The following is a 12,692-nucleotide window of genomic DNA, read 5'->3' on the forward strand; positions in this document are numbered from 1 at the left end:
AGCCCGCACATGCGCGCGCGCACACACACACACAAAAACACACACACACATTACAGAAAGACAGCCAACAAACACAGCCCACAACCATTATTCTTTTTTGTTTTTGTTTTTGAGACAGAGTCTTACTCTGTCAGCCAGGCTGGAGTGCAGTGGTGCGATCTTAACTCATTGCAACCTCTGTCTCCCGGGCTCAAGCAATTCTGCGGCAGCCTCTCGAGTAGTTGGGATTATAGGCGTGTGCCACCATGCCCTGCTAATTTTTGTGGTTTTTTAGTAGAGACGGGGTTTCATGATTTTGGCCAGGCTGGTATCGAACTCCTGACCTCAGGTAATCAACCTGCTTTGGCCTCTCAAAGTGCTGGGATTACAGGCGTGAACCACCATGCCTGGCCCAGCCATTATTCTTGACACAGGACTGAACTACGTAAAAGTGAAGGATGTTTCCCAACAAAGGGTCAAGGTTTTAGTTCACATCCATTATGTTTTCTGGAACTAATATGATATTAATTCAGATGCTAAAAGTAATCATTTAAAACACACTTCCTAGGTTGCATCATAGGATGACACTTGTCAGTGTGCAATTCTATCAGAAATGTGTGCATGACAATCGTTTGAATTCATTAATACTGTTTCTCCATTGATTTAGACATATTAATTAGGACAAAGCCCACACCAGGAGTTGAACCCCTGATCTATATGCGCAGTTTAATAATCATTGTACCATAGTGATCAGAAGGGATACTGTGAAAAATTCATTTGCTGCAGCTAAGCCAACAACTTTGAATTTGTGTTGAAAAACAATTACTGAGCTTAATTAGGAGCATGTAATGATGACAGCAGTTATTTCAGTGATTGATTCCAAAATTAAAAAGAGCTGGCAAACTAAGTATGGTACATCTTATGCTTTGAAAACGATAGGGAACATGGAAGTCTAAAGATCCTGCCCTGTAAGCAAATTATCAAAAACTATATTAGAGTGCTGGCAAGGAGAATATTGGTGTCTTGAGACAGGCCTAAAGAAAGAAAAGTTTTGAAGGGTTTTATTTTTGTTTTTTGTTTTTTTTTTTCTTTACTTTTTTCTTACCCTAATATTGAAAACAAGTAGCAGCCTCTACAAATTCCACTAGAAAAAAAATGATCACAGAAAATATAGGCAAATGAAATGTACTCTTTGACTGCTGTCTTTCAACTTTCAAGTGTGCAGGAAATGGCTAAATAATTTGCAAGTTAACAGAGTTGGTTCAAAACCTTTGATTGATTTGACATCTGATCCATCACATCACGTCTTTAACAGGGTAGAGGATTACCTAAGTTCATATTTCTTTTCTACTTTGGTAGGCATTTGTCAGATTCTCCCCATGGGATGTTTGAAGATGCACCTGAAGAGGTCAATGACATTTGAATTAATTCTGTATTTTTAGTAGAGATGGGGTTTTGCCATGTTGCCCAGGCTGGTCCCAAACTCCTGTCTTCAAGTTATCTGCCCACCACGGCCACCCAAAGTGCTGGGATTACAGGCATCTGCCCAACCTCTTTGAATTAATTCTGTAAAATGCCATTTTTAAAAAAATTAACCACTGCCACCAAAATATTTTTAATATGATTTTGGTATAAAGGGGAGAATCATAGCAAAGCTGGCATAAACTCTAAAAAACACAGTTTGGAAATTGGCTACATTCCATAGGAAAAGATCCTTCACTTGTTTTCCTAGATGACTGTGATGGGGTTTAAGACACCCTACCTCAAAATATGGCATCTTGGCATTTGAAAAAATAGCAGAAGCAGGAAGATCATTCTCACCTTCCCCTCACTCTTCTTCTCTGAAGCAGGTCATAAAACCTTTATTCCAGAGGTATCCTTTCTGTACCCAGAAGAAAGAAACACCCTTTTCCTCCTCAAAGACACAGAGAAACCAAGAAGAACTGGAAAAAAAGGCCTTGCTAAGTTCCTGTCAGTTTCTTACCATTAGATCATACCCTCTTTTTATAATTATACTTCTGCAAGACTATCTACTCTTCATCAAAACTAGCATTAAAAACACACAGATTTTCCTGTTTTTTAGGATTATTTTTTTCTGAAGGCTTTCATGTCATGGAATATTTATATTAAATAAAATTGCATGTTTTTGTCTTATTAATCTTCCTTTTCTTTTAGAGACCTCAGCCATGAACCTAGCAATGAGTGAGAAAAGACATTTTTCCACATGTACAACTGGTTGTCATTATTCAATATTTTTAAGTGTCTATTTTAAAAAATGGTCTATGCAACTACATACAGCCTCTGCCCTAAGAATGTATCTCATTAGATATGTAAGAATCATGCTTCACAATATTTGGAGATTTTGATGGAGTTGGAAGTTTCAAGGTAGGAAAAGTGAGTCTGGTTAGAGATAATTATCAGGTATTCATTTGTCTTAAAAATGACCAAATAAAATCTCTAAAACTAGCTAGGAATCTTTGAAAGTAAATATAACTCTAAGACCCTTCAGCTAGTTAATTCATGTCCTAAAGAATTGTTGACTAATAGCTAAGCCAAGAGAATGTTTCCTTCTCAAAATAAAAACCTCTCAAACAGCATTTGCTTTGCTAAAGTATAATTTTAGTTTGGCATTTCTAAGTACCATTGAAATATTTTCAACATGATTAATTTTGCAAGTAACATACTAACAGAGGCAATCATGTTCTAAAGTAGTCAGATTATTATTGTTTTGTTTTCAGCCTTGAATTGGCATTGTAAAATTATTCTTTCCATTTTTAATATACGCTTCTTGAATTCCTATCTTTAAATCATTTTGACATTCAATTTTGTGCTACCAGTTGTGGATATTCAGGTAAGGTATATGTTATTTGAAAAGTCGCTAAAGGAATAGGTTGGCCAGTATTATTGACTGACTGTCTAATTTTTATTACTCATGTCAAGAGTTCTGTTTCCTCTTTGTATACATTTGGGTGAATGTAATGTATAAAGAGTATATCTTTCAAATAATCTAGTTACTGACATCACCAAAACCCACGAAGACAGTCACCTTTGGTAAAACTGGTAGGATTCCCTCCACATGTAATCATGTTTTGTTTTTTGGTGTTTTTTATAGTTTCAGGAATTAGAACTACATGTTGTTTGAGTCAAAGAGTGATTGACTCTGTATATTATAAGCATAATTTTATTTTTTTTCCTTGAAGGTGGAAGCAAAATGGCACAGACATTGATTTTACTATGAGTTATCACTACAGGTTGGATGGAGGCAGTCTTGCAATCAGTAGCCCCTACACAGATCAAGATATTGGCATGTACCAGTGCCTGGCCACCAATCTTCTGGGGACAATTCTGAGTCGGAAGGCAAAGCTCCAATTTGCATGTGAGTTTGGGGGTAAATTTTGTAATCTGTGTCTCTGAAAATATAATATTCTTCTGATACACACATTTTAAAAATCTCACTTTGCCAATAATATATTTGAGAATGAATGTGAATTTATGGGCTTTTGACAATCTTCATTTTGTGAATCTAGATTCCTGTGTATATTAGAAACCTGCTTCTGAAAAAGAAAAAAAAAAACAGAGAAAAGATCAACATTATTATATTTTGTGAATTATTTTCAGAAACATTTCTAAAAGTTCCAAACATAAATATTAATATAAAGATATATGATATAGCATTATTTTTCTTTTCCTTTTGCATTGGATATTAATGTGGAGAGCAAAGGAAGAAAAAGCTGAGGGCAGAGATGTCATCTGGGGGAGGTGGGCGTTCTCCCAAGAAAAGCGATCATGCACCCACAGTTTGATGTAGGTGGAAATAAAGTGGTTGCCAAAGGCAGGTTTTATATTAACTGTAACAATGTCCAGCTGCATCACATAAATGTCATCCAAGTAATTACCTTGGTGACATTTGGGGACATTAGCAGATGAACAATAGACATACTGCGTCTAATATCCTTTATATATAGTGTTTCCAGGGACTGAAATGTTTCATATTGGATTCAGCAAAGGCCTTGTTTGAGAGTAATTATATCTGTTGATGTGGATAAAGTAGAAGGCTTGCATTTCTCCCTTTGCACCAACCATTATGTCCTGGAGGATCTATCCAAGGAGCCAAAAAGTGAGCTGCTATACCTGCAGGGCTCATAGAAATGTCTACACTATCTCTTACTTTGAAAAAGTAATTGTTGTTCTGAAATTTTATTAATAAATACATGCCCAAAACTCACCTTGTGAAACTATTTCAGTCATCAGTAAACACATGAATTAATAACTGGGTCTATTTCTCATTGCAAGTCTTGTGTTCCAAAGGTTATTCTACACCAGAGATCACTTGGTCTACACAGAGTTCTCTTTATGTTGACCATTGTGAGGATGGCCTTACTTCTGATTTTACACACACCACATACACATACACACATGCACACACATAAACATATACACAGATATACACACATAAATACATTGCTAACTGTATCCAAATATATTTGTATCTATGGAAGTAAGAAGTGAATGTGGAAGTCTATTTACCTAAATAGAAGGTGGAAAAGGGCCAGTGGCTACTTTGAGACATAGGATAAAAATATTTATAACACTTGATTTCTTCATGTCAGCTAAGACTATCACCTGGAAAAATAATAGGGAACAAAATAACATAGAAACTTATGTTATAGAAATGAAGAATTGTTCCAGACTTTGAATGATTCTGCCACAGCAATTGTTTATTTCTCCTGCTTGGGTAGGAGATGACCCTACAACATACACATGATATGAATCAGATTCCATAATCATAAATTTGACTTTTTGGTAAAGGGTACTCTATATAGCATATTTATTGGCTATACCCTCGAGTTTCTCTAGAGTTATGATTCTGTCTACTCTTGAAAACAGTTGAATGTCTACATCTCAAATTAATGCACTCTTTTATATAACCATATTACTTCTTCTCCTTTGTTCTGTACTTTTTAACAAAAATATGTTTTAAAATGCCCTACATTATTATATCATACCTTCTTTCTGCTTTAAAAATTTCTTGCAACTAGAAATTTCCCTAGTTAAAACTTATTTTGTCTATGCCATATCAGAGAAAGTCTCAATTAAGAAGAAATTATATGCTTTCATCTGGCTAAATGGGACAAATCAATTTTTCTGTCCTTATTAACTTCCCCATCTTATCATAACATTTTCCGTTTTGGGGCAGAAGGTGTATGACTGTTGTTCTTGAAGAGCATTTCTATTACCATTAATGCAGAAAGTAAAATGGCCTATATCCATTAACTAATCTTTCTTCTGCAAAGTTAGAACATCTTGGGCTCTAAGAGCTTGCAAAAACAAGAACCACAACATGGTGGTGGTGTCATGTCTGAAATATTTCTTATTATATCCAGGGAGACATGTGCTAGAGTGTGGAAACAGAGTAAAGGGTATAAATGCAAGTCCCCAACCAAATGAAAAGTTCCTAAAGTGCATGAACTGTATCTTCATCTTCATTATAATTCCTCACAACCTCCTTTATATTTTTTTATAAATTTTTAACAATATCAATTTTGATAGACAAGGCCTTTGCTAGGATAACCACAGTAGTTAAATGCTGAGATTTTGTGAATAGAGAGGTCTGAGTTCAAATTCTTTTCGTCAAATATCTAGTAGTATGAAATTAAGTCATTTCTTAACAACATTAAGCCTCTGTTAAGAAATCTATACAATGAGAATACAGCAGTGGCCACCACATAGGACAATGACAAGGAGTCACTGAGAAAATGAATGTCAAGTCCCTGATCCATTATGGACCCTAGGGAAATGACAATTCTAATTCTTCCTTTCACTATTATACCTCTCTCAACTTGGACAAACATCTATATATTTCAAACCACTTGAGTTTCTTATGGAAAACTCTTCTAGTTTACATTTTAAAACTTTCTATAAGGCTAGTTTCTTGTTCTTTTGTTTTCATGTCAAATATAATACATGTGGTTTGACATATATTATTTCACTTGAATTGGACAACAGCTGTAGGAGGCAGTTGCTATCATTGTCCCCATTTTACAGATTAGAAGCCTGAGGCTCACTGAGATTGGGGCTTTCTTACAGTATGTTGTTAGAGAAAAGTTGGAACTTGTGTATAGAAAAAAAAGACTTCAGACTCCAAAACTCATGCACTTCATCTCACGGTATTGAGTCCTTCTCAAACACTGACCACACACTTCATGTGGGCATTCTTTCTTTGTTTCATTTGCTGGCACGGTAGTTGTCTAAATAATAAACCATATCTTCAGGACAGAATGGTTCAAATAAGCCTGGTAGTAGATGCCGGTGCTTCCTTGTCCACATCCGCTTTTGCAAGTGATATGCCAACCCTCGGCTAGTAATACCCACAGATATCCCTTTTTGCATTTCATGCCCCAAACCTCTCCATGGGATCAGGCTGAAACTAGACAACAGCTGCGACACCTTAATTAGCTTCTTCATTTGCTTTTTCCTTCATCCTCCCCTGCCTTTCTCCTAAGAGGATTCCCTCAATAAATCATATGCACCTGAATCCTTGCCTCAGGCTCTGCTTCTAAGGAATCCAAAGTGAGACAGAGATTAAACATTTAATATGAGATCGCTGATCTACTTACTGATAGAAAAAACGGGTCCAGAAGCCCCACTCCTATGAACTCTCATGGATAAGAACCAGCTATGCATCAAAATAAAAATGTATCAACCCCTTGCTTCCCATCAATTGGCAGTCCATTGCAAAATGTCACTTTGACCTTCAGAACAAATGGTCTTATGAACAACCTTTCAGAATGTACCCTGTCCGTGGTAGAAATGCTGCAGGGACATACCTCTAGATAATTGATGGCTTTTGTTTGTCACTTTTATCCTGGTATTCAGTAATCCAAACGCACACTTTGAATTTATTTTAGACACAGACGGTAACACTCTGCTTCATCATGAATCGTCTCATCGTGAAATCATCCTGAAATGTGGCCTGTGTATGAAAACTACCTGTGGTGAAATATACTCCTAAATCAAATCTGTCTTTAACCAACTACGTAACTTAGACAAGTCATTCACTTCTCTGGACTTAGCTAAAGTATATTTTGAATTATTTGATTACAAAAGTCTCTTTCCACTGTTGTCATATAATCTGTCCTTCCAAATGCTCAGGTAGATCCTAATTTAAGTATCTCTTTCTTCCCCAACCCAAACTCTACCCTAAAACAAATTCAGCAGGTGTCTAGTCACCAAAGGATTTTGTTATCATCCTGGCATTCTTGAATGATAAAACTAGTTTGACTTCTAAAATCACTTGTAGCTACTTTGAATTTCGTTTATTTCTCAAAGACTTTGGTGGTAAAGTTTGAATGTAGACCTCCTCCTTTTGTATGTATGTTAATGAATTACTCTGTACTTGTGTATGAGAATATTACATCTGTCATTGCTGTTTAAAATGTCATCCTTGAGAAAATAGGTGTTTTGAAAGAAACCCATGATATCACTCAGATGTAATTTTTAAAGGCCCTTATAATATAAAACTCTACCAATGAAAAGATAAACATTTATGATAAAAGGTAGTCATGAATGGGACTTTTTGATCCTGCACTATTTAATGTTTAATCACAGCTAGCATTTCAAATAAGTTTGTTCCATTACTGCAGAAGGAAAGGCAGCTGGGCTGGAGCCTCCTAATTGACCCTTCATTTATTCATCCTCCAAGCAACCAGAGAACACCTAATTTATATGCATCAAGCACTACACTAGGTCCTAAAGATTAAATGGTAGATAAGAAACAGCTACTTCCTGTCTTCACAGAGCAGACAGGTGAAACCTTTAATACAATTAAAAATAAGAAGAAAAGGAAAATAAAAGAAATTGCTAACGCTTACAAAGTATTATGTGGCAGGCATTGGTCCAAACTCTTTATGTAAATTAGCTCCATTGATCCTCAGGATAACCCTCTGAGAGTATCACAATCTTCACTTTCAGATAAGCAGAGATTGAGGCATAGAAGAATGAACTAGCCTGCCTAAAATCACACACAGTATGCGGCAGAGTCCGTTTTCAAATCCAGACAGAGTGGAGAGTCCATGCTCCTACCACCTACTGCACTGTCTCAAAACATCAAGTGAAGTGAGAAAGGTGAAATTAACCTATAACAGAGTGGAGCTCAAAGTGAGAAGTAGTGAAGTTTGTCTGAATTGGAGAAAAGGCAAGGGAAGCCTTTCAAAGGGAATGGGCTTGCATTGAACCTTGACATGTTAGTTTGTGTTCTAGACAGAGAAAGTGGGTGAAGAAAGTACAGGTTGGAAGAACACTAAGAGGAAATGCAGCTGTGTGAACAATCTTTAAGTATCGAAGAAAGTTTGGGGAGGTGGGCAAAAGACCTGAGAACTGAAATGGAGAAAGCTAGGGATTATTCTAGAAACCATTCAGAAATGACTGGTTTTCTAGGTTGAGACTGAAAACTAATTTGGAACCACTTATAGGTAGTCCTTCATATCCAAGCCTAATCTTCAAGCAATAGGATAATTTAGAGATATTATGAGATGCCAAAGAAACATGCAAAAATCCATCATAGTACAAAATTCAACACTCAGTATGACATTGTGTACATATGTTAATTTATGGTTAAATGGGTGTGCCAGGATTGCCCATTTCATATAAGGTTACTATGAGGACCAAATGTATTATGTGGAAAGCAGACGGCAAGGGCAACTGATAGACTGGTATGAGTTGAAGACAGCGAGATAGGCAGGGGTCTGGCCACACAACTATTAATAGGCCAAGTTTTGTATTTTACTGCTTATCCTAAGAGCAATAGAACCGTCCTGAACAATGTTAAGGATGTTGAAGTTGTTTATAAAATGAAGTTTGAAGCCGGGCTCAGTGGCTCACACCAGTAATCCCAGCACTTTGGGAGGCTGTGGTGGGCGGATCACGAGGTCAGGAGTTCAAGACCAGTCTGGCCAACATAGTGAAACCCCATCTCTACTAAAAATACAAAAACTTAGTCGGGTGTAGTGGTGTACTCCTGTAATCCCAGCTACTCAGGAGGCTGAGGCAGGAGAATTGTGTGAACCCAGGAGGCAGAGGTTGCAGTAAGCTGAGATCGTTCTACTGCACTCCAGCCTGGGCAACAGAACGAGGCTCTGTCTCAAAAAAAAAAAAAAAAAAAAAAAAAAAGTAGTTTTAAATACCACATACTATTTCCTTAAATATGTTAGTCTGACATGTTTTGATACTATTAATATTATTAAAACCATAGTACACATACTTAGGGGGAATACCAAACCTCAGATTTATCATAACTTATATGATGGAGTTAAAGAATTCTTGTACCACATCACAGGATTGATTTTAAATGGTTCAAGGTTAAAATGCAGTAAGAATGCATTTTAAAGGGCTATAAACATGTAGGCATTTACAATCATCATAATTTTTTTCCAGAGGAATGCAAAGGGTTTTACACCTGCCATGCCATTCATCTTTATTCTATACCTGTAAGCTATTCGTAACCATGTTTTACAGGTGAAGACATTAAAAGGCAGGACAACTATGTTACTTGCCCAGGGTCAACTAACCTACAGCAGACCCAGAATTTCTAACATCTTGAAACAACTTTTTAAATATATATTTATTTTGTAGACAGGGGAAGTAAATCAGAATTCTCATGAATTTAATGCCATATTCAAAGAAAAATAAAAAAAGGTAAAGTCATAACATAAAGGTCTTTGCCTCCTTACAGAAGGATTCTAAGATGTTTGTGTATTTAAAGGTGATATATACTTTTATTTCTATCTTTCGGCTAGGGTCTTATAAGCAGAAACAAAACGCCTCACATTTAGAAATAAATGTTAAGAGTTTCCAAATGTCTTTAAAATTCTTTCACACATAAGAAATGTAAAAGCAGTTATACATGATCCCAATGATAAGGTGATAAAGTGCATTTATATCAGAAAAAGAAATTAATACCCAGGAGAAGAAGCTTTAAAAATAACACTTAAAAATGCATTTGGCAATTGTAAAGTCTCTGATCATTGTGAAGTGCGTATTAAGTGGGTAATGCATACCTAATTATAAATGAAAATGCTAAATGGTTTTAACCTTTTTTCTACATCAGAAAAGAACTAGCTGAACAAAAATCATGAAGAAATATTTTTTCTTTAATTTCTTAAATTAAAAAAGTTGGTAAATTAGTATTGATTTTTTCAGTATCATTTTCAAATAGCATAAACAATGTTACAACGGATTTAATATTCTCAATTTGTCTTAATGAAATCACGGCATAACCATGAATTGGTATCATATCAAGGAGAAAACTTTGTCTTTGCCTTTAAAAATAATTCAGATCTTAAACAAATAGACTGTAAGCAGTTGCATGGTTAAATTATAGCAAGCCACTGTTATATTTATATTTAAAATCAACAGGGAAGCAGATTATTCAATGCTTTAGCCTCATTTTTTCCACACTATCGCTGCTGGAAATCTATTTATGTATCTTATCAGAAATGGTACTTTTTCAAAATTCAGGCCTTCTTCCACTGCCTACTTCTACTTATATTCAGCAGGAGCTACTCTTTTTAGTTCATTTGAATAAAATTGCACAGGCTAAGAGTTGGGATGGGAGAGGAAAAGATCAGAAAGTAAGGGATCCATTCTATCAAAACTGGGAGTTTCTGACTTACAAAACTGAGACAGATGCACAAGCTGAAATGCTTGCTTATTACTCATGTTATTTGACAAATGGTTTCAAGGAATTTATGAACATAGCACGTAAAGATTTTGCTTCTAAGATTTATAAGATTGGTTCAAATTACAGTGACATTTTTTGCACTAAAGGATGAGGCAAATATTTCTGTTGTTTATTTATGTATAAATAAATACATAATACAAAGAGCATTTATAAGTAATAATTTATATATAATTATCTGAATATATATCCAACATTGTCTACAAAGTAAATCAGATTCAGGTGTTTAAATAGTAAATACAGGACAGAAGATGGCAGGTAAGAGGCAAGACTAGCTTGCAGCTCCTGCCGGGAGGAACAGAGCAGCATGTGGAGACTCACATCATGAACGTTTGCCCCCAAAACTACCCCAGGAACATACCAGGAAAGCCGACAGAATCCACAAACCCTTTGAAAGAACTGGATCACTGCTGCAGGCTCCCTGAGATGCAGAAAAGCTTTGAGTCTGCTTGCTTTCTCAACAGGGAGGCTGGTGGTCTGGGGCAGGTTCTCAATCCTGGTCACTAGCTGCCTGGAAATAGACTCAGTGCTGTTGGGGGCGGGTGGGGCATGGTGAGAGTGAGACTGGCCTTTAGGACTCAGGCTGTGTGTGTGGGGGGGGTGAGGCCTGTGACTGCCAGCTTTTCCTCACTTCCTTGGTGAATTTTATGACTCAGCAGAGGCAGCCCTAATCCTCCTGGGAATATAACTCCATCACACTGGGAAATGTACCCCCATCCCTCACAGCAGCTGCAGCAAGCCTCACCCAAGGAGAGGCTGAGCTCAGATACACCTTATCCCTATCCCCATCTGGTGATCATTTTCTATGTGTCCTGGTAGCCAAAGACAACAATCACAATCTCTTGAAAGTACTATCACCCTGCCCACCACCTGAGAAACCTGAATACTTAACAAAATGTCCCTAGGGCATGTTTGCATCCTCCCTATAGGACCACAGCTGATGCACTCCTGAAAGTGCCATCTCCTGGCTGGAGGCCAACCAACACAAAAACAGCGCTAAACAAAAACACAACCAAGGACCTTCACAGAGTTCACTTCACTCCCCTACTACCTCCACCAGAGCAGGTGGTGGTATCCACAGGTGCAAGACCTAAAGATAGATCACATTACAGGGCTCTGCAGACACTCCCCAGTACCAACCAGAGCCTGGTAGCTCCACTGGGTGCTAGATCCAGAAGAGCAAAGCAATCACTACAGTTCAGCTCTCAGGAGGCCCCATTCCTAGGGGAAGGGGGAGAACCCCAAATCAAGGGAGCACCCCATGGGACAAAAGAATCTGAACAGCAGCCCTTGAATCCCAGATCTTCCCTCTGACATAATGTACCCAAATGAGAAGAAACCAGAAAGACAATTCTGGTAATATGACAAAGTAAGATTCTTCAACTCCCCCAAAAGATTATGCCAGCTTACCTGCAATGGATCCACACCAAGATGAAACTTCTGAATTGCCAGGAAAATAATTCAGAAGGTTAATTATTAAGCTAATCAATAAGTCACCAGAGGCCAGGCACAGTGGCTCACGCCTGTAATCCCAGCACTCTGGGAGGCTGAGGCAGGTGGATCATGAGGTCAGGAGATCAAGACCAGCCTGGCTAAAATGGTGAAACCCTGTCTCTACTAAAAAATACAAAAAATTAGCCGGGCATGGTGGCAGGCACATGTAGTCCCAGCTACTCAGGAGTCTGAGGCAGGAGAATGGCATGAATCCAGGAGGCAGAGCTTGCAGTGAGCTGAGATCACACCACTGCACTCCAGCCTGGGCAACAGTGCGAGACTCTGTCTCAAAAAAAAAAAAAAAAGAAAAAAGAAAAAAAGTAAAAAGAGAAAAGAAGTCACCAGAGAAAGGTGAAGTCCAACTTAAAGAAATTAAAAACATGATACAGGAAATGAAAGGAAAATTCTTCAGTGAAATGGATAGTGTAAATAAAAAACAATCTCAAGTTCTGGAAATCGAGGACACAGAGAAATGTAAAATGCA

At 37.3% G+C, this 12,692-nt stretch overlaps 1 protein-coding gene across 11 annotated transcripts in view; it reads left to right on the forward strand.

Moving 5' to 3' along the window:
• CNTN6 (contactin 6) overlaps window positions 1–12,692 on the forward strand; it is a 304,648-nt gene that overhangs the window by 134,729 nt on the left and 157,227 nt on the right. For all 11 annotated transcript variants that reach the window (XM_010370744.2, XM_010370742.2, XM_010370743.2 and 8 more), the window contains one exon: window positions 3,180–3,355. In XM_010370744.2, coding sequence (XP_010369046.2) covers window positions 3,214–3,355 — 142 coding nt within the window. In that variant the 5' untranslated portion in view covers window positions 3,180–3,213. The remainder of the gene's footprint in view (window positions 1–3,179; window positions 3,356–12,692) is intronic.

The sequence above is a fragment of the Rhinopithecus roxellana genome, chromosome 1 (assembly GCF_007565055.1).
Source record: "Rhinopithecus roxellana isolate Shanxi Qingling chromosome 1, ASM756505v1, whole genome shotgun sequence".
Taxonomy (NCBI): domain Eukaryota; kingdom Metazoa; phylum Chordata; class Mammalia; order Primates; family Cercopithecidae; genus Rhinopithecus; species Rhinopithecus roxellana.